The 22,497-nt window shown below is 32.6% G+C and overlaps 1 protein-coding gene across 1 annotated transcript; it reads left to right on the top strand.

Annotated features, from left to right (window-relative positions):
* The first annotated feature begins 1,793 nt into the window (after positions 1-1,793).
* On the top strand, positions 1,794-21,067 carry LOC127710539 (beta-1,3-galactosyltransferase brn-like). Its single transcript, XM_052216474.1, has 2 exons — positions 1,794-2,615; positions 19,989-21,067. The coding sequence occupies exons 1-2, from the start codon at positions 1,829-1,831 to the stop codon at positions 20,189-20,191; spliced, it is 990 nt and encodes a 329-aa protein (XP_052072434.1). The 5' UTR covers positions 1,794-1,828; the 3' UTR covers positions 20,192-21,067.
* Positions 21,068-22,497: the final 1,430 nt, after the last annotated feature.

The raw sequence follows: 22,497 nt of genomic DNA, 5'->3' as shown, positions 1-22,497 counted from the left end.
GAGATGCGGATACAAAGTTTAGATCAATCTAATTAAAATATAGAACTCTGATTTCGAAATTAGAGTTCTACATTTTAATAAGATTGAGTTTAGATGAACCGACAAATAAGAACGATAACGTTTTAAATCCCTTTCTCTTCATCAAACCATTAAAAAATAATATTTTCAAAAGGAAAAGAAACAGTGAAATGATTCTTTAAAACATGCCTACTTTTTACCCCATGCTGCCCCCCCCCCCCCCCCCCCCCCTAAAATGAACTAAAAAATCAAGAGATATTCTCTTACAATTGAAACAATTAAGTTGATATTCAACTTCTCTAACTTTTGAACGCCTCAATCTTTGTACATGCAAGTCACTTTACATACGAAAGCACAAGTTTGTTCAACACAATACAGAATCATGTTAGTTAGCGTTTCTCCAATGTTTTGTAAAATTATCGCCTCTGAATAAAACGTTATGCGGCATATATACGACAATGAAATTTCAGACTTCTAGACGGTTTCCCGCAATAGCCATATGTCTATATACAATATGTCCAGAGTTTAGAAAAGTCTTAAATAAATCTTAGAGAGAAAATTAAAGGTTTGCCGTTATTCTCAATTTCTTTAGTATTGCCGTTTTTTTAATGCACAGTGGGCAAACATTACCGCCCTTATAAACACTTCAACATTGAACTATTCAATAGATGTCCCGTTCTCCGCAAGGACACTATTGGTTATAAGTTTACGAAATAGCCTTCTGGTATATGGAAAAAAAAGTTAAAACAGAATAACCATATCATGTTGTCAATTTTTTTTTATATAGAAAACGATATGAGAACAGCTGATTTGTTTAAAAGGTTGCTAAGCGAACGAATCCATCACGTACACACCTCAATTTATATATTTTTTTACCATATTCATGTAAGTCACAGGAACACGTTAATTGTCTTTATATGTATAAAGCTAGGCGAAAGAAAAATCAGGAAAATATTAATTGATGGATAGCATAGATAAACACGTCATAATTCTATATTCTAGTCACTTTGCAAATTGAAACGATCCTTATTCCAATGTAACATCGCTCAAAATCTATGACGTATGTCACCGTAACCTCACTTTAGAACGGTTACCAATGCATCAATAAACAAAATCACCACGAAAATTTAAAGGAACGAACAAAAGTATTCACAAAAAACTGCTATATATTTCATGAGACAGTCCTTACATTCCATATAGATAAGGAAATGTGATATGTTTGCCAATGAGATATCCATCCACTTAAGACCAACGGTCAAGGATTTAATCAACTTAGGGTGACCGTATGGCATTCAACAATGAGAAAGACTTATACCGTATAGTAAGTTGTAAAAAGCCACAGGATATCAAAAAGTCAAACAGTTAAAAGAGCAAAACTAACGGTCCTGCTTGACGATAATTATATTACATTGAAAACAATTATGACCTACGACTAAAAAGAAAACCACATACTCCTTGATAAAAACACTTTCACGTAATGAATATTGCGGGGTTAAACATTTTTTTTTAGCCCCTAACCTTTGACAGTGGTGTAACACTAATCAGTTGAAAAATACTTCATATATTTTATAAGTACTACCGGTTTATGTCCGGTAAATGTATATTTTTTTATTTAGTATGTTCTCCTTAAATATAAAATTAGCTTGGATGTCAAGTACAATATTAATATATTTTTTAAAATTTTGAGTTCTTTTTTAGGTTAGTTCTTCTGAAAATCTTTAAAAAGAACGAAGAAACCGTTAGGATAGTAATGTTTTCTACATTATCACACAGAAACGAATTTATCATTATAATTCTAGCTGTTCTTTTAATGACTTTTATGATTTGTTTCTATATGGATGTTTTAACGAAACAGCAACGTTGTTATGGATTTCATTATAATTATCCTCTAAACGATGTGAAATATATTGTGAATGAGATAAAAGACAAAGGCATGACCTCTAGCGAACCAATAAATAATATGTACAACCATTATACCACAATATTCAGTGTCACATGTTCAGCTGATATCGAACTTATAATATTAGTTAAGTCTTCCGTTGGACATTTTGACCAAAGAGAAGCGATTCGCTCCACATGGGGAAAATGTCATGGGGAAAATGTACGAGTAGTTTTCCTTCTAGGATATTCCACCGAGTTTGTTGAACATGCAAGGTACGAATATGCTGAATACAAAGATATAGTTCAAGGTTCATTTAATGACGAATACAGGAATAACATATATAAAACATTGATGGCATATGACTGGGTTGTATCGAATTGTTCAAACAGTCAGTTTATCTTTTTTGTCGATGACGATTATTTTGTAACTTTACCAAACCTGTTGAAATTTTCTCGTGAAAAAATTAGATCCGGTAGAGATGTGATGTTTGGACATAAGCAATGTAATAGAGATCCGGTGAGATCAAGAGAATCAAAATATAGCAAATGGTATATATCAGAAAGAGAATACCAGCCACTTATTCTGCCGCCGTTTCTTTCAGGTGGATCTGTTCTTACTCACATAAATGTCGTACGAAAATTGAGAATAGCATTTCCTTATATGAAACCGATATATCTTGACGATGTGTATGTATCATTAGTTGCACAGAAATTAGGTATAAATATATTACACGACGAAAGATTTGTCAACGCTGAGGTAAGGAGAATGGACTTTAACGTTATTATATCATGTCACAATTTTAACAGTACAGAATATTTATACGAAGCGTGGTTGAAATTCAAAACACCAAACATGTTTGATCGCTTAGTTGGCAGTGTTCATGCTGATTTATGTAGTACCAGCTAATATGACATCCAACGTAAGGTTGAGGTATGAAATGGATTAATAAACTGGAATCGGCTTGTATTTACGCTTCGCTCTGAACAAAAAGAGTAGTAGTCAGTCGGGAACCAGCTTAATGGAAAATGATATAGATGTTGCTTCCAAAGATAGTTGCTCGTATGTAACGATAGTTATGAAGTATCGACCGTACTGGCACTTAAAAGTCTGTTAATATTTAAAGAAGGTTGCGTTTAAAACAGTTGTTACGCTCTAGTGATAAAATGATTAATAGTAATTAATTAAACTACTTCAGTAGTTACATGCTTGTTGTATGCTTAAAGTTCAGTGACAAATGTTTCATGAATATTCCGGACGAGAACAAATTAACAATTTATGCAAAACGTAGGTTATGAAAAGTTGATCGACAGGGATGAAGGACGAGAATTTCGAGTGCTACTTGAAAATTATGGTAATTTTTGTATGGAGCAGTACCCTGCTATGGGACATCTACGGACCCACCAAAAAACTGTTACAAGGGTTCATTGGCACACTCACTCGACAAAGCAGATTTAACGTTCCAACTGCGATCAAACGTGGCTGCGTACATGTATTTGTACATCCCGCATACCCAAACGGACGTCTCATTTTAGCAAGAGTGTTACTACCGAACGGCAGTAGTCCGAAGGATAGTACTCATTCTATACCGTAGACAACTTAATGGATGTGGTATGAATGAATTTCAGGATCAGACGTTCAATGGTCAATACGAACATTTTTAATTATCAAATTGGTAAAGATATGTACTTATAAATAAGAAGATGTGGTATGAGTGCCAATGAGACAACTATCCATCCAAGTCACAATGTGTAAAAAGTAAACAAGTATTGATCAAAGTACGGCCTTCAACACGGAGCCTTGGCTCACACCGAACAGCAAGCTATACAAGCTTTAAAAACTGGTTTTTAAAACATGGGACGAAAATGACAAGTGATTTCATTAAAAAGATTGCATTTACTTTAAAATTATTTTTGATTTTCAAAATATGGATCATATAAATGTATAAGTCGAAAAATAATTGCACGTGTTAAGTATACACTAGTGGCTAAAGTATTAATGACATCGATAGAAGTTTTTTTAAAGCTTAGAATGTCGCCTTAGAACATGGGCACAAAAGGATGATATGCTTTTTATATAAGTATAACGGCGCTGTACATTGTGTAACATCATATAAAGAAGATACAAGCTTGAAAAGCTTAAACTAAAGTTTATCCTTGAATTTCAAACCTCCTCTTCTGACACCATTTCCTGTGATTACATATCCCAAATAAATCATAATGTTCGAAAAGTAAAACTTTGACTATAATTAAATATAATGTCAGAGCAAAACGTTAAACAATTGCAATTCACATGCCATTTTCTCCTAGATATAAAAATCAATGCATTTCTATTTAAGGGTGTAGTAACTATCCAATGCCATAATATGAGCGTCGCAGGGTTCTTATAAAATGCGAAACGAAATAGAAACGGAAAGAAACAAAAAAGAAAGGGCATCAACGAAAAAACAAACTAGACGAAAAAGGAATCAACAAAATGACTAGAAATAGATCAAAAAGGTTGAAAGAAGATTAAAACTATAACAGTTTATGATAATATAAAATATATTAGTATTCGGCCCTTTGTTAAACGTGTTGAATGTACGATTTGCTTCATTCGTTCATAATACAAATGACTGGATTTAGTGACTGAAAGGAGAAGATTTTATGAAAATCAGAGAAATCCTCCCACGATCGGGACATATTTTTCATACGATATGAAACAAATGAGCACGGTCTTCTGTAAAGAATTTTCTATGCCTTATTAATTTCTGAAAAATTCGGTTTGCATTCCAGTGTAGGAAAAGAAGATTATTATACATCCAGTCTTTTGAGCAAGGGTTCATATTTATGTTCAATAGAAGAAACCAAGCACAGTTAGAGAGAGAGAGAGACAGACAGAGAGATGTCTGCCTATGTGTAGTGACAACTGTAAATTATACTTTGTAAATTGAATTTCTTATGATTAAGAAATACCAGGCGTTATAATATTTATAAACTGCCTAGGAAATCAACCTAACAATCTACTCTAACATTGTTAGTTTGGTTTTCTAGGCACTTTATATATATATAATTCGTTATCATAATATAACATTTTGATTCATTTTTATTTCGTTTTATTTCTTTTCGCTTCGTTTTGTGTTTCTTTTTAACTTCTTTTTTTTCTTTTCTCCCGTTTTGTTTCGCACTTTATAGGCGCCACGTCGCAGATGGGCGTTACAGAAAAAAAATAAAGAACAGCCAGACCCTCAAACAGTATTATAGCCCCCCTTTTTCACATTTGAAATGATGTCTATAACTTATGTAAGTATGCTGATGCATGTAAAGAGAATGACCTTGTTAAGTTATGCATTGCGTTGCACTTTCTGAAGATGAATGTTATACGACAAAAATAATAATGTTTGCTAAAATAAAAATGTACCGATTTGAACAGGTAAAAATAGAGTAAGGACGGTTACACTTAAGTACGTTTGTGTCAACCATTTTCACTGTTTCATCATTATATATACTACGTTTCTATAAGTAACGCCGATTATTTATCTTTCTCTTGAAAATGAAATTCAAACTGCATTTACTTAAGAAGTATTGTCAATAAAAAGACATGAATTTGAGTATCATTATCAATTGTTAGTGTTTAGACAGCAGGAGAAAAAATCTTATAATTTATTGTTTTATGAGCAAATATAAAGTTCAATTAATCCAAAAGTTTTTTTCATATATTGTATTCGTTGACACACGTTTACTGTATGTAAGTGTGATTAAGTATACCTTGTAAAATCCGTTCTCAAACAATGATTGTTTCACTTCTAGAGAGTTGAAGCCTTATTAGATAATATATCAATCAAATGTGACATTTGTTCTGAACCATCTACTTCATGCTTCTCTTCAAAAACCACGAGCTTAAAGTACAAGCGTTTTCGTTGTATTTTATTATTAATTGCTTAATGATGTTTATCGTAACTAAGCCGATACCTGTCTCTGTTAGATTTACTTGGGACTTTTATATCTTAAAAAACAATGTATGGAACTTTGTCAAGGTCTGTTAAAAGATGCATATTTAAGCATTCTTTTACACGTATATGTGGCCTTTTTGGTGGGTAATAATCAATTGACAGTCATACAACAATCGTTTTCTCGGTTTTAAGTGAAATTACAGTTTCATTCTTTAAAAATATATATGTTTACAAAAGTAAATGACGTAATGTAATTGCTTTCAGAATTTTATGTCCTCTTATATGCGACACTGATGAGTCTTTTGTATAGAAGAAACGCGCGTCTGCCGTACAAAATTTTTACCCTATTATATATGATGAGTTCTTACCAGTGCCTGGAACAACTGCTTTCATTTGAAACTCTCATATTCGGTCATGCATTAGGGTTAGAGATTTAACATGCCTGTGCAGATGGTTCATGCATTTGATAATGTCTAAGGGTTAGACAAATATATTTGCGAATCTTCTATTTTGTGACGCTTTCTCTATTTCACCGGATATATTTCATCAACGGATTCAAAAAGGAGCTACAAGACGTGTGTGATAGAGGAGACGGAATTGTTGACCAAACAGGAGTACATTTGTAGTTGTTATTACCTCTCCCTATTTTTGACTGTTGTCCCCGTGCTCAATCTTTAGTTTTCTGATTAGTATTATATATAATATGAAAAATCTAATTTTATTCATGAACTACCATTCAGTATATAAGTTCTGATATTATTTCTATCACTTATTTGAGATCAACACGAATAACTAAAAACACCAAATGGGATACGATTGAATTGAAACGTTGTGTATTCGTACGCGTTGTCGGTAATCGTTTTTGAGGTACATTTGATGCAATGCTATAGCTTCATCATAACGATTCCTGAATTAGGAACAGGACTAAAAGAAAAAAACGGAAATACTTTGAGTTCGACATTTTTGTTATACTTTTTTTATTGCAGATAATTATTCAAACCAACAATCCTCAAAATTGAAAGACCATAGTTATAGGTAATATCTACTTGTCATGGCACAGTTAGGACAGAGAGCCACATTGGTCAAATTGATTAATTGGTTAATGTGGATTTTGAAGAAGCGGTAAACAACGAGACTATATCATATGAAGCTGATCGTCTCGGTCAATACCAATTAAAATTATAATATACTATGATGTGACTATGCATGACGATCGAATCACTCTCAATCTAAAAAAATGTAGTGGTGATGTATACCTAAAGTGATAGCAACAAGCGACCCATAAAAAACCAAGATTTTTTGGGGTCAACAAAAGATCTTCAGCAATAGACATGAATTTATACACAACATGTCAAACTCTAAATCGCGATTCGGGAAGAAGTGTGAATAAAGGAAAAGGTTTGATAAGATACCATTATGGTCTTTATTTCTAGCTTTAATTTCGAATTATGATTAAATTACCATTATCACAACTTATCATAGTTCAAATAAAAAGTATATACCTACCAGACTTCCGTAAACGACGTCAAGATTGCCATAAATTTCAATTTTCAAAATAAATCGAGCGATACCAGTTCAATTTCCGCATGGTTCTTACGATCGAACTAGAAACATATAGCATATTTATCGACAAACAATCTGTTTGACTTGAATATATATTTATATATATATATTTTAACCCTGTGCTTTATTTCTTTTCCTAATACGTCAATTTTGTCGAAATCCCTCCAAAATATTGTTAAAAAAATAAAAAAGAACAGGAAATCCAAATTTTAACAAGAACCATATGTTTGACCTATTTGGGTAAAAATGTCAACGATTGACAAGAAAAGCTCGACAAACATCGTTCCATTTAACATTATCATATGTTGATGAACCAACTTGTTAAACTTTCCATCTTGAAATAATGGACTTAATATCGGGGCAAAATAGAACCTTTACCGCACCTACTCTTTTAACATGGACTATCAAAGATCCGTCACCGATATACCAAATTATCACCTTGAAAAGGCATAAACATGTGACAGCGTTAAAATTTAATGTACAGTGCAACCTCCATTAAATTGAACTGTTTAATCTATATATGCTGATGATCAGTCAAGGCGATTATTGTTATTCGTAATGTTACTCAAACTTGTAATATTACGACAAATAGTAACATTACAGATCTGCGTAATATAAGGCCTATATTACAAAAAGACGTAATAATCAATATTACGAATATCTGTAATATAGTTTTTCTATATATATTACGAATATTTGTAATATACGATTTAATGGTTGTTTCGTAAATTTCGACGTATCTTATCATGACACCAAGTAGTCTCTCTTAAAGAAATACATACGGTAATAATGTTTACATATGCAGAAAATTTTGTTTTAACGCCGAAAATAAAATGTTTACAAAATTAATGATTTTCCTACGTCATGTCCTACCTAAAAACTGAAGTTAAGGCAAACACTGTCCATTCCTTCAATCTTAAAATTAATTTTCTATAAAAGAATAACATTTGATTTTGTCAAAAACGTTTCATGTGTTATGCTTTAAATGATAGTATTACGTCGAAAAATCTTTAAAGAACCATGTATATCGATTCCAAACTATTATTTAACGGAGACAACTCTTGGTCGCTTAGAAGTGATTGAATAATATTAATCGTTGTCTTCCTTAAAATTGCTCTAACGCACTTGATATTTCACGGTGTGCCAGTAGCTGAAAAAATTATGACATATCTGATAATCCGAATTGATTTATGATATTTAAAATCTCATTCATCAAGTTATTTCAGGAATACTGAATCAATATTACATATCATAGAAAATGTAAAGAGATGTGTATGACATCTTGCAAACACGACGAAGGAAATCATGTCCTTTGTATTAAAACATTGTTGTGACGTGATTCTATTGTTGTACCCGTTCTTTATTTCAGTGATTAGACTATAATTTACCTGTAAGAAACCATTATGTTACTTTTAACTGTGGTTCATCCTTGATGACGTCCCAGTATCTGTCAAGATGAAGCAAATGAATGAGGGCGCTTTCTATGATATATGTAGTTACTATATAATGTTGTTTCATCCACAGCCACCACCTACATACTCCTTTTTCCTATTGATTTTTGTACTAATATCTGTAAATTTAAGTCGTCCAATAGACATGCACTAACTGAAATGAAATCGATGTAAAAAAGGTTATATTAAATCTGTGATAATGCGGTATATTGGTATGACGATCTGTCGTTAAATATTGAAATATTATTAAACATAATAGCTCAAAATAACCATTGCAAGACTTTAAAAGTCAAAACATATTGTCAACACACCTGATAAATAATTCAAATTTATAATCATTGATAGTCGTTGGTTGCTCTCTTATTTGTTTTTCGTTTATTGTTTTGTCATAAATTTTGGTATGGGTTTGGCTTATTGTTGAAGGTGACCCACAGTTACTTACATCCACGTCAATTTGGGTTATGGCAGATAGTTATATCATTGACAAGCTTACCACATCTCCTTATTTTTATGATGAGATAAATTATGGAACATTGATTATCCTAAGTAAACATGAACACTTTATTGATAAACAATTATAAATGTGGTGCCTCCGAAGTGCTTTTTAAGATGTACCTGCATCAGGAACGCTAAAAAAAAGCTCAAAACTGAAAGACAAAGATGTACAAATACATCACCCCAGTTTTTGGTGGAGTTCGTGTTGCTAAGTCTTTAGTTTTCTATGTTGTATCTTGTGTACTACTATTTGTCTGTTTGTCTTTTTATTTTTTAGCCATGGCGATGTCAGTTTATTTTCGATCTATGATTTTGACTGTCCCTCTGGTATCTTTCGCCCCTCTTTCAGGAACTAGGTGACCAGAAGGAACATAAGGACAAGAAAAACATTTGCAATGTACATGCTCCCTTAACCGCATACTTAATGACAGTAAGTAAAATGGACTGTCTTGTATTTCACAGGTGCAAAAAGGTATACTTGAGGATAAAGAAATCATCTACCCATATCGGTAATATTTTTACCTGTAGCAAATATATGTTAGTATCGAAAATTTCACACTCTTGTGACAAAAACAAAAACAAAAAAGCAAAAACAAAAATCAACGCAACTTATTGAGGACTATATTTGCCATATAAAATCATTTCGACTAGTGTTAAAACAAAACTGTTCTCAACAATTTCTATAGAGCCACTATACAGAAAAAACACTTTTTGAGGATGACCGTGAAAAAATGTCAGGTCCTCAGACACTGGTTAACCCGCCAAGTTGTGTTACATGCCAAGTAATACTGCCAATTTTATTCTAAAAGTTTTAAGAATAAAAAAAACCCGCACATTTCAAGATGTTTCATCTAGAAACCAATATTCTTATGAAATTTTAATTTTTATTAAGTTTTCATGTGTTATAAATGCTTCCTTATGAACATTTGTTTACAGAAACACCTACTTGGGCCTTTAGTTTTTTTTCCGCCATATGACCGAAGTTTGCCAGCCAAATCTATGAAAGAAGCCAAATAAAAATACATCTGAAAATTAAAGGACCTTAATTAAAAGATTTCATCTAGAAACCAAGATATCTAAGAATTTATGCAACGCAGTTATTTTAAGCTTCCTCTCTATGCTGCTATGGACTATGCAGGCTCCGTGTTGAAGGCCGTACTTTGACCTATAATGGTTTACTTTTACAAATTGTGACTTGGATGGAGAGTTGTCTCATTAGCACTCATACCACATCTTCTTATATCTATGTAACTTTTGTTAAAATCTTATACATGTACCTTATATTGCTATATTTTCAGACTTCATTTTAGCATCTATAAATAAAAGCAACAGTAGTATACCGGTGTTCAAAAGTCATAAATCGATTGTGAGAAAACAAATCCCGGTTACAAACCAAAACCGAGGGAAACACATCAACTAAAAGAGAAAATAAAGGAACAACAGGAACACCGAAGTGCAACAAAAACAAACGCCAACAAACATAGAAACGAACAACTGCCATATTCCAGACTTGGTACAGGACATTTTAAGAACAAATGGTTGGTTGAACCTGGTTCCATGGCATGCCAAACCTCCAGCTTTATGACAATGTTAACAAATATCGTTAAAACACTACGTGACAGAAATACAGCACAAACACACGCAAGAACATGCATAACAGAGAAACACACAAACAAATAGTATAATAGTCCACACAACATGCAAACCACAGAACAACAACGAACATATTCCATCAACGAAAATTACCACAGTATATCAAAAACAGTGACGCGCTGACGTAACTAACATGCAATCTCGAACTTTATACAATTATTTTCACAATATTCGTCCAACCAATTTTCATGACAATGATGGTATGGAAAGGCAATTTTATAATTATTTGGACAACAAACGATACGACATAACACATTATTCAACCGAAACCATAACAAAAACATCAAATATAAATACATGAATGTTGGATGTACAAAATACCGAGACACGTCGTATAGCAATGTAAATTCACTCTCGGTATAACAGTCATATTCGGGAATAGGTCACGTTCGGTACTTAGCAGACAGACGACATAGATGTTATGATCCAGCTATGTATCGTTCTTTATACGGAGTTTTATGAAGTTTTGGTATCCAGTATGATGACGGTAGATTTTCATCGTTTTCTTTGATGTTAATACCATATAAAAGAAGGACAGATTTGTGATTTTGTAAAATTTCATTCTTTGTAAATGATGTTAAAGATGTTAAAGAATATGTAGGATTACCAGTTGTGCTGTTTATTACAAGCTCTTCTGTGAGGCATTGCAAATAATGGATTTTACATGCGAAGACAATATTATTGGAGGCTTTATCTGCTGGAACAACGACATATTTGTCATGCAAGGAGGATAAAGCATCCACAACATCCGAGTTCTTGAATGGGTTAGAAACCCTTGTGCTTATAGTACGTCGTAGTTTCTGAATGCGCTTCTGAATGCATGATCGAATAGACATAAGCTTAACCTAAGATCTATTGATCTGAAAGTTGATTGCGTTATTTGGCTTTCCTATATCTTCGAGCTTTCCGGAAACTATTTTTTTTCAACAAAAACAGTAACCTTGTATAGTAACCGACTTCCGTACTTGCCCTTTCTAATATTCTTCCTTCTGTAATAATTTAGTTTAAATTAGACAAGGGAAACTCAAATATTCACATGAACACCATTTGTTTCAGAACCACGGACGGAAAAAGCGACGACAATACATTCAGATTTGTTTTCGTGGTGCATAAAAATATGTACGCCCCTAACCCATAGCAATCTGCATGAAGGTTATAGTTAATTAATATTATGCAAATCAGAAAAACCATATCAGGGCTGATATGCATAAAATTACTTAAGTTAAGATTTGTTCCGACCTGACGGATTTTTGTACATGTCCTGCGATAAATTAGTACTACGAATTTATATCTTAACTTAAGTGGTTTTATGCAAATCAGCCCTGGCATTTAGTAGCTTTCCACATATCAATCGCGCAATTCATGAAGAAAGTGATTAACCCGAAAACAGGATACACATTTCAAAATTGTATGTTTTACTAACAAAATGTCATACAACTTGGACACTAACGTTTACCATACTGAGTGAACTTGAAATTCAATATCAAATTGATCTGATATTAACAATCAATTGTGCTGTAGATTATGAATTTATTTCCCTTCTCAGACTTTTCAATAGTGCAATTCATATAATTTATATTTCCCATGACCATGGGTAAAGGTAGAAGCTTTGATCATAGTTTTTGATATAAATCTGCACGAGGAACAAAATATAATAAATATAAATGGTAGGCTTTCCACCCAGAAATCACCTTTCCTATAATTCATAGCATTCAAGAATCGTCATGACCGCTAATAAATTACTTATTTCAACAGTACTTTGCAGATAAGGTTACTAACCAATTTCACATGCTAGTATTTCCTATTTTTAATCTTTCTAATCAGTAACCTGGCCAACTTTTGGATATTAAAACTGTTTTAATGCTCAAACATTGTTGTCATCATAATGGAATTCTTTGCGACTGTCATACAAGTGAGAGGTTTACCGCTTTTCAAAAAAGGACATTTGCGCTTTTAATATAGGACATTTGCGTTTTTACAATATTTGCTTCTTATGACCCCTTACACTGACACACCAAGTAACTATTTTACATCCCAGCTTTTCTATACTATATGAACAAACATTTATACGCGTCATAACATCTAGTTCAGAATGCCATACAATAATTATAATATATTTTATATATTACTATGTAGTATATACCCTTTATGAGCCCCGGATACAATGTTAAAATTAACAGCGAGTTTGTATTCAGTCGTCCTGGTGTAGGGGTATGAATCGTGGCTTCATATGCTTGAGGTCTTGAGTTCGATTCCCTGCACAGACACTGAAAATTTAATGGATTTTTACTAGAATAATTTTGAAAGTTAGTCTTTATTCCGCATAAATAAATAAGTTTTATTGTGTGTTCGACATTCCCGCCAAAATGCTACAGAACAAATGAAAGCATGCAGAACAAAGAAACTCAAGATAGGGTGATCAGTTAGAACAAAAGAGTTGGGATGTAATATCCATTGTTTTAGTTACCTGTCTCTATAACTTTGAACTCTATGTTTAAGACTGTGTCAATGTGAACTAACTAACGACAAATATAAGTTAAATTTACGTAATGATTACAACTCTTTAAAATTACAGGTAGACGACTATAGGTAAAACGCGCAAATGTCCGGTCAATTTAATACAGGTGTATCAAAATTTAAAGTGCAAATGTCCATAGTGTTTTGAGCGCAAGTTTGTCCTATCGTGTTACAAGTAAAAAAGCGTAAACGTCCTGTGCCAATAAAACCAGGTTTAATCCACAATTTTCTACATGAGGAAATACCTGTACCAAGTCAGGAATATGACAGTTGTTTTCCATTCGTTTGATGTGTTTGAGCTTTTGATTTTACCATTTGATAAGGGACTTTCCGTTTTGAATTTTCCTTGGAACTCGGTATTTTTGTTATTTTCCTTTCTAATATATTGTAATAAATGCAACATTGAAGTGAAGATAAAACGAAAAATGCTGTATTTAGAAAATGAATGGCAACCATTGATGTCCGTTTTTCTACAACGATCAATTTTATTGTATATATCTAGGTATGATATATTATTTCAATGGAAAGTTCTAACAGACCGAGAAAAGTGTGGCTCAACAGGGTTCATTGCGAATTTATTGGCATGATTACACTCAGATAAAGGTTCGTTCTAGTCGAATTAAAAATAAATAGAAATACTTGACATTTATGTGTTCTAAGTTATGCTTCGGAAATATGGGGTTTCAATCGAGGTTAAGAGGTTTAGATAATTCATAACTGTTTTTCGCTACATTTCAAAGTTTGGCAAAACTATGCCAACTGTTTTTTATATGGAGAATTGGACCATTTTCCAATGAAAGTTATGAAAAAATTTAGAATGTTTAATTACGGATTAAATAATTAATTAGAAAAACACACTAATTGTATATGGCGTTTATAAATTGCTTCTTGGAAGAAGTCTATAATGACAAAACAAACTGGGATTCTAGTTTACGGGATTTAAAATCTAATATTACACGATAAAGTAGCATACACCAGATAAAAGCATTATAAAAAGAAATCCTGTCTTACAAGACATATGAGACACTTTTAACCTCAGGCCAATTAAATGCATGCATTATCGATTATCTGCGTGGAGAAGCAATAACAAATCTTCCTTGGCTTGCTTGTAGCCCGGATTTGAACCCTATTGAGCATATATGGGACATAATTGGACGTAAAGTGCGCGAAAGGATACCCCCCCCCCCCCTTCAGATACTTGATGAATTAGACAATGCCCTTCATCAGGAATGGTGGCGGTTACCTCAGCAACAAATTCGTCAATTGGTGGCAGGCATAAGAAGACGTTTAGAGGCGGTTATCCGTGAGAATGGAGGCTATACCAAGTATTGATTCTTTGGCCTTTAACGATCAACCATGATGTAAACAATCATCTTAAGATTTATTTTGAAATGTCTGACATTCTAATGTTCGATTACAGTAAAAGTTGTAAAATGCTTTTTTTGTACAAAAATGACTTCATTTTGTTATCAAAATTGTGGTTAATTAAAACAATTTTTTTCATGCATTTTTAATTTGTTTTAATGCCAATGTTATCATTAACAATGTATCATTATTATTATACAAATATTTTATCATAATCTATCCAAAGAAAGGAGGGTATGTGTTTATAATTAAATTTCTCTTCCATACTCAAGGTAATAGAAACGTTAATAAATAGAATGTGTGCATTAAAAAGTTCCTCTCTCAAGTCCGAATAAAAATTACAGTTTATTAAAAAAACAGTTGGGCAATTTCATTTATAATCAATGGTGAGCGGTAAAAGGACACAACAACATTTTAATAGAACTCTAAGGTTGTTTCTAAACTTTACGAATCTTACATACCTGCTAAGATAAAAATATTTTTGATGCCGTCTGAACGTTTTAAGTTTATTACCATTTATTAACCATTTTTCAGCATCCATACTTCGCAATGCTAAACATATGTTGGGTTGTCATATTTTGATCGTTCATCAATAAACTAAGTTCACATTTTCGAATAAATACCAGTACAGGGGAATGCCGGGAGGGCTGTTTTGTTTTACTCAATTAATGTTTCACTTTTACACGTCTACTTTCATCTTAACTTGAAAATTTGAAATACAGTCTCAAAACTTCAACATTTTGCTTAGTCTTTACTGTAGACCATCCCATATCTCCACGTAAAGGTAAATTTCAACAGTTCTTGAAAGCTCATTCAGTTTTTCTTTAATATTTTTTTTGATTATTAATAATATATACAACTCGCAGATACATATGCCAATTGAATTAAAATAAAATAACGAATAGTGGAATTTATCTTCTTGAACATTCCCTTTTTGTCTCATTAGAGAAGGACAATGAGAAATCCTTGTGAGTGCAGCACTCATATTGGTTGATTATTGTTCACGTGCAGTCCAGTGTCAAATTTTTCAGGCATATTCAAAACAAGAGAACAAAATGAAAATAAATGTAATAATTAAGAAGCTTTTGCAAAGTGGCCCAATTCAGTGGGAAAAAAAGGCTAAATAAACATTGTAGGGTCAATGTCTAGTAAAAAAGGAAGTGCAAAATGGTATTGTTATTAAACAGTGTGAAGTTTTAGCGGAGTTGTGATGACTACATGCTTAACCCTTGCGTGTTTATGGTTAAATACATGTATTGACTAGGGAAACCCTCAAAAGCATTCTGGAAATGGGTGTACAAAGGCATTAGTATTAAATATTCTATAAAGGAGTTAATTCGCTATAAATTTGTGTGTAAAATTTGCGTTGAATTACAGACCAATCAGGAAAAGATGCATTGTTTGACTGATTTTAATCATTAGCTTGAAAACCAGCACACTGACCCCTTTTTTTGAAGATGACATTTGGCTTGATTACGTATGAAGATTATTTGTACAAATTTTTATGAATAAATCAATGATGAAATTTTTTAGATTTAGATAAATATACAGCAAAAAATGCCGTATTCCTAAAATCATGAACATTTAATACAAAGGAATTATTTCCAAAGGATTATTTCACAAATTTAAAGCACACTAATGATAAGAAGATATTCCAAATGTTTTTACAAAATTCCGCTTGTGTTTATCTTTAAATCAGTTATGTCTCTCCAAAAGATAGAAATGTCCACACAATTTTAAGTAAATGTCTAAAGTTTTGATCCCATTTTTTTCTAAAAGTAACACATGAAGGTATATTTTGTATTACATATTTGAATTGCCGAGGTAAAAAATAGCTTGTAAATATAAAAATAAGAAAATGTGGAATGATTGCCAATGCGACAACTCTCCACAGGAGACCAACTGACAAAGAAATTAACAACTATAGGCCACCGTACGGCCTTCAACAATGAGTAAAACCCAAACTGCATAGTCAGCTTAAAAGGCCCCGAAATGACAAATGTAAAACAATTCAAACGAGAAAACTAAGGGCCTGATTTATGTACAAAATAATGAACGAAAAACAAATATGATATACAGCTACAAACGACAACCACTGAATTACAGGCTCCGGACTTGGGACAGGCACATACAGAATGTGGCGGAGTTAAACTAGTATGAAGGTACGCCAACCCTCCCCTAACATGGGACAGTGATGTAACAGTACAACATAAGAACAAGCTATAAAATCAGTTGAAAAGGGCTTAACTCATCAGATCGACTCAAAGCAGAAATACATCTAATAAAAACACAGAGTGGACTTATATGCATATTTTCGTAAAAAAATCACCGAGTGATCAAAACTGTAACGTATGCCCTTAAGGAGGAGCTACGTATACAAGATTTCTTTCTGTTTTAAAAGTCCATGTTTTTTTTTTGGAAAACTTCCAATTTAAATCATTTAATAAGAAAAAAGAAAAGAAAAAAGGAAGTGCGCAATTTATTTAAGATTCTAAAGAGCTCTAAAAGATCCATACAAATCAAGTCATTTATTTATACCCAGGAAGAGATGCGGATACAAAGTTTAGATCAATCTAAATAAAATATAGAACTCTGATTTCGTTTAACTCCATATGGATGGAGTATAAAGAAATTAGAGTTCTATATTTTAATTAGATTGAGTTAAGATGAACCGACAAATAAGAACGATAACGTTTTAAATCCCTTTCTCTTCATCAAACCATTAAAAAATAATATTTTCAAAAGGAAAAGAAACAGTGAAATGATTCTTTAAAACATGCCGTACTTTTTACCCCATGCTGCCCCCCCCCCCCCCTTCTCTAACTTTTGAACGCCTCAATCTTTGTACATGCAAGTCACTTTACATACGAAAGCACAAGTTTGTTCGACCCAATACAGAATCATTTTAGTTAACGTTTCTCCAATGTTTGTAAAATGATCGCCTCTGAATAAAACGTTATGCGGCATATATACGTCAATGAAATTTCAGACTTCTAGACGGTCTTCCGCAATAGCCATGTGTCTATATACAATATGTCCAGAGTTTAGAAAAGTTTTAAATAAATCTTGGAGAGAAAATTAAAGGTTTGCCGTTATTCTCAATTTCTTTAGTATTGCCGTTTTATTAATGCACAGTGGGCAAACATTACCGCCCTTATAAACACTTCAAAATGGAACTATTCAATAGATGTCCCGTTCTCCTCAAGGACACTATTGGTTATAAGTTTACGAGATAGCCTTCTGGTATATGGAAAAAAAAGTTAAAACAGAATAACCATATCATGTTGTCAATTTTTTTTTTATATAGAAAACGATATGAGAACAGCTGATTTGTTTAAAAGGTTGCTAAGCGAACGAATCCATCACGTACACACCTCAATTTATATATTTGTTTACCATATTCATGTAAGTCACAGGAACACGTTAATTGTCTTTATATGTATAAAGCTAGGCGAAAGAAAAATCAGGAAAATATTAATTGATGGATAGCATAGATAAACACGTCATAATTCTATATTCTAGTCACTTTGCAAATTGAAACGATCCTTATTCCAATGTAACATCGCTCAAAATCTATGACGTATGTCACCGTAACCTCACTTTAGAACGGTTACCAATGCATCAATAAACAAAATCACCACGAAAATTTAAAGGAACGAACAAAAGTATTAACAAAAAACTGCTATATATTTCATGAGACAGTCCTTACATTCCATATAGATAAGGAAATGTGATATGTTTGCCAATGAGATATCCATCCACTTAAGACGTACGGTCAAGGATTTAATCAACTTAGGGTGACCGTATGGCCTTCAACAATGAGAAAGACTTATACCGTATAGTAAGTTGTAAAAAGCCACAGGATATCAAAAAGTCAAACAGTTTAAAGAGCAAAACTAACGGTCCTGCTTGACGATAATTATATTACATTGAAAACAATTATGACCTACGACTAAAAAGAAAACCACATACTCCTTGATAAAAACACTTTCACGTAATGAATATTGCGGGGTTAAACATTTATTTTAGCCCCTAACCTTTGACAGTGGTGTAACACTAATCAGTTGAAAAATACTTCATATATTTTATAAGTACTACCGGTTTATGTCCGGTATATGTATATTTTTTTATTTAGTATGTTCTCCTTAAATATAAAGTTAGCTTGGATGTCAAGTACAATATTAATATATTTTTTAAAATTTGGAGTTCTTTTTTAGGTTAGTTCTTCTGAAAATCTTTAAAAAGAACGAAGAAACCGTCAGGATAGTAATGTTTTCTACATTATCACACAGAAACGAATTTATCATTATAATTCTAGCTGTTCTGTTCTTTACTTTTATGATTTGTTTCTATATGGATGTTTTAACGAAACAGCAACGTTGTTATGGATTTCATTATCATTATCCTCTAAACGATGTGCAATATATTGTGAATGAGATAACAGACAAAGGCATGACCTCTAGCGAACCAATAAATAATATGTACAACCATTATACCACAATATTCAGTGTCACATGTTCAGCTGATATCGAACTTATAATATTGGTTAAGTCTTCCACTGGACATTTTGACCAAAGACAAGCGATTCGCTCCACATGGGGAAAATGTCATAGGGAAAATGTACTAGTAGTTTTCCTTCTCGGATATTCCACCGAGTTAAATGAACATGTAAGGTACGAATATGCTGAATACAAAGATATAGTTCAAGGTTCATTCAAAGACGAATACAGGAATAACATATATAAAACATTGATGGCTAATGCCTGGGTTGTATCGAATTGTTCAAACAGTCAGTTTATCTTTTTTGTCGATGACGATTATTTTGTAACTATACCAAACCTGTTGAAATTTTCTCGTGAAAAAATTAGATCCGGTAGAGATGTAATGTTTGGACATAAGCAGTGTAATAGAGATCCGGTGAGATCAAGAAAATCAAAATATGGCAAATGGTATATATCAGAAAGAGAATACCAGCCACTTATTCTGCCGCCGTTTCTTTCAGGTGGATCTGTTCTTACGCACATAAATGTAGTACGAAAATTGAGAATTGCATTTCCTTATATGAAACCGATATATCTTGACGATGTGTATGTATCATTAGTCGCACAGAAATTAGGTATAAAGATATTACACGACGATAGATTTGTCAACTCTGATTTAAGGAGAATGGACTTTAACTTTATTATATCATGTCACAATTTTAACAGTACAGACTATTTATACGAAGCGTGGTTGAAATTCAAAACACCAAACATATTTGAACGCTTAGTTGACAGTGTTATCAGTAAACCTCCCGTTGATTTATGTAGTACCAGCTAATGTGACATTCAACGTAAGGTTGAGGTATGAAATGGATTAATAAACTGGAATCCGCTTGTATTTACGCTTTGCTCTGAACAAATAGTAGTAGTCAGTCGGGAACCAGCTTAATGGAAAATGATATAGATGTTGCTTCCAAAGATAGTTGCTCGTATGTAACAATAGTTGTGAAGTATCGACCGTACTGGCAGTTAAAAGTCTGTTAATATTTATAGAAAGTTGCGTTTAAAGCAGTTGTTTCGCTCTAGTCATAAATTGATTAATAGTAATTATTTAAACTACTTCAGTAGTTACGAGGCCGGAAATGTAAACACCATATGCACGTGTCACTTAAGAACGAAAAAGTACACCACTTAAAAAATACCAACATTTGACACTATACTTAAACTTTAATGTCAAGTGATTGTCAATGTAAATGTACAATAATGAAGAAATCAACAATTATATTCACGAGATTTTTAACATCGGTAAATTACTGTCGCCTTAATTGGTCCAAATATAATTCAGATGTGTCAAGGATGTCCTAATTTTAAAAAGTTCATTGTGATAGATAAAGCAAACATCTTTTATTTGCAGAGAACATTACTTCAATCTGATATCGGCTAAAACATCTAGGCTACAGTTTATCTGTTAATCTCGGTTTCTAAAATTTTTCTGTGTAAATTATTTTATAAACGTTGAAAAACACACATATTTCTATCAAATTATTTAATTTAAAAAAAAATTAAATACGATATAGTTTCATGATTCTTGTCTCTAATTTTGCATTTAACTCCACAGAACAGAGTAAACCAGGAATAGGGTTTCAATACAAACTAAATAAACCTGTAGTGAATTTGCAGGAATGTATGTTCTACGGGAAAACATGTTGTGTTCATATAGTAACTGCTGATTAGCAGTTCTCTGCACTACTTTAGCACAATAACATAACTGTATGGACTGGAAATTAACAGAAAAGTGTATCATTTGAACGATGCAGAGAATCACTGGACTTGTGTTAATCCACCACAAAAAAAAACGTAGAAAATGATTTCAGTGCACTAACACGTACTTTCAAAATAACAATCACCATAGTAGGGTGCCCAGTCAACGAATTTGGTCGATTTGGGTAACGGAATAACACACGGCTGTATTTAATATTATTGGAAAGTGTAGTACAAGCTCATCGAAATATTGATGTCGTCGTTGTCTACAGTGGTCATGATTTTCTTAAATTTGGGTCAAAGGTCAAAGCTTAAATTTCAAAGAAAACGCAGAGTCACGTTTAGACAGCTGGCCGTCCCTACATTTATGCGTTTATAGCAAAATAAATTCAAATAATTCAAAGGATTATAACTAAAGTTTCTATATTTAGGACTAATTTGATATTTATGTTGCCAAATATTGTTCGAGATTGGCATTTGTACTTATAGGGTGCACATTTACAATTTTCATTCAGCTGTTAAATGATAGTGACCTTGACCTATTAAAATTTCAAAATTCCGGATTTTTACATAAGATTCGATACAAGTGATCTCTAGAGATGTTTTTTTTTTAGATATTAACATTTATAAGTTGCCCTCCCGAAATGTTATTTTTCCGTCTTTTGATAGAAGGTTTTCGTAATGATTTTCTGGGTAAATATCCAATTTTCTTTTGGTGAGTGTGGAAGCACATAAAATTGTACTTTGTTCCAAAACTGGTGTAATATTAACGCAGAATGGATTGAATTAGAAGGTCTAAGTATATCTTTGCTTTATAAAAATAAGGAAGACTGCAAACGGTGAAAAAGGGGGAGGGTTTCTGTTAAAGTATTATGAAAACAAAATGGCAATTAGAAAAATGTTAATCACTCCATCTAACACACTTATATGCCTTATTCAGCATAAATTGGACTACAATTGACATGAAGTTAAAGATTATCTACAAAAATAGGGTTGTAAACAACATCAATCTAATTAAAATATAGATCTCTGATTTCGTTATCTTCATATGAGCGTATATATACGAGCATGCGAGTTAATATAGATCAGAATTTTGATCAGATTTAAACAACATAGAAAAATTACCGAAGTTAGCAGTAGCTATTACGTTTCATTGTCTACTCTTAAGTTGAAAGCCCACCGACCAGGTTTAGGTAAGAGAACTAATTTCAGTTGTTCTTTTTTAAATTGCATTCGAAGCAAGTCACAGAATACGAGGCATACAGCATACAATCTGTTGGTGGCGGCACCGTAAACTATTTGTATATCTTTATATTTCAGAGGGCAGAGGAATCGGCTTTTATGAAAATGCAAATGAAATTTAAACTGCATTTTCTTAGGAAC

Source organism: Mytilus californianus, unplaced genomic scaffold (genome assembly GCF_021869535.1).
Source record: "Mytilus californianus isolate M0D057914Y unplaced genomic scaffold, xbMytCali1.0.p SCAF_8, whole genome shotgun sequence".
NCBI lineage: Eukaryota > Metazoa > Mollusca > Bivalvia > Mytilida > Mytilidae > Mytilus > Mytilus californianus.
The sequence above is the reverse complement of the archived record's forward strand: the minus strand, read 5'-3'. Positions and strand labels throughout refer to the sequence as shown.

What these genes read in the sequence shown, in the direction of transcription:
- LOC127710539 (XM_052216474.1), top strand. Translation starts at nt 1,829, where the DNA reads ATGACTTTTATGATTTGTTTCTATATGGATGTTTTAACGAAACAGCAA. An exon ending in ATTAGTTGCACAGAAATTAG is followed by an intron (nt 2,616 to 19,988) that starts GTATAAATATAT and finishes CACAGAAATTAG; the next exon opens with GTATAAAGATATTACACGAC.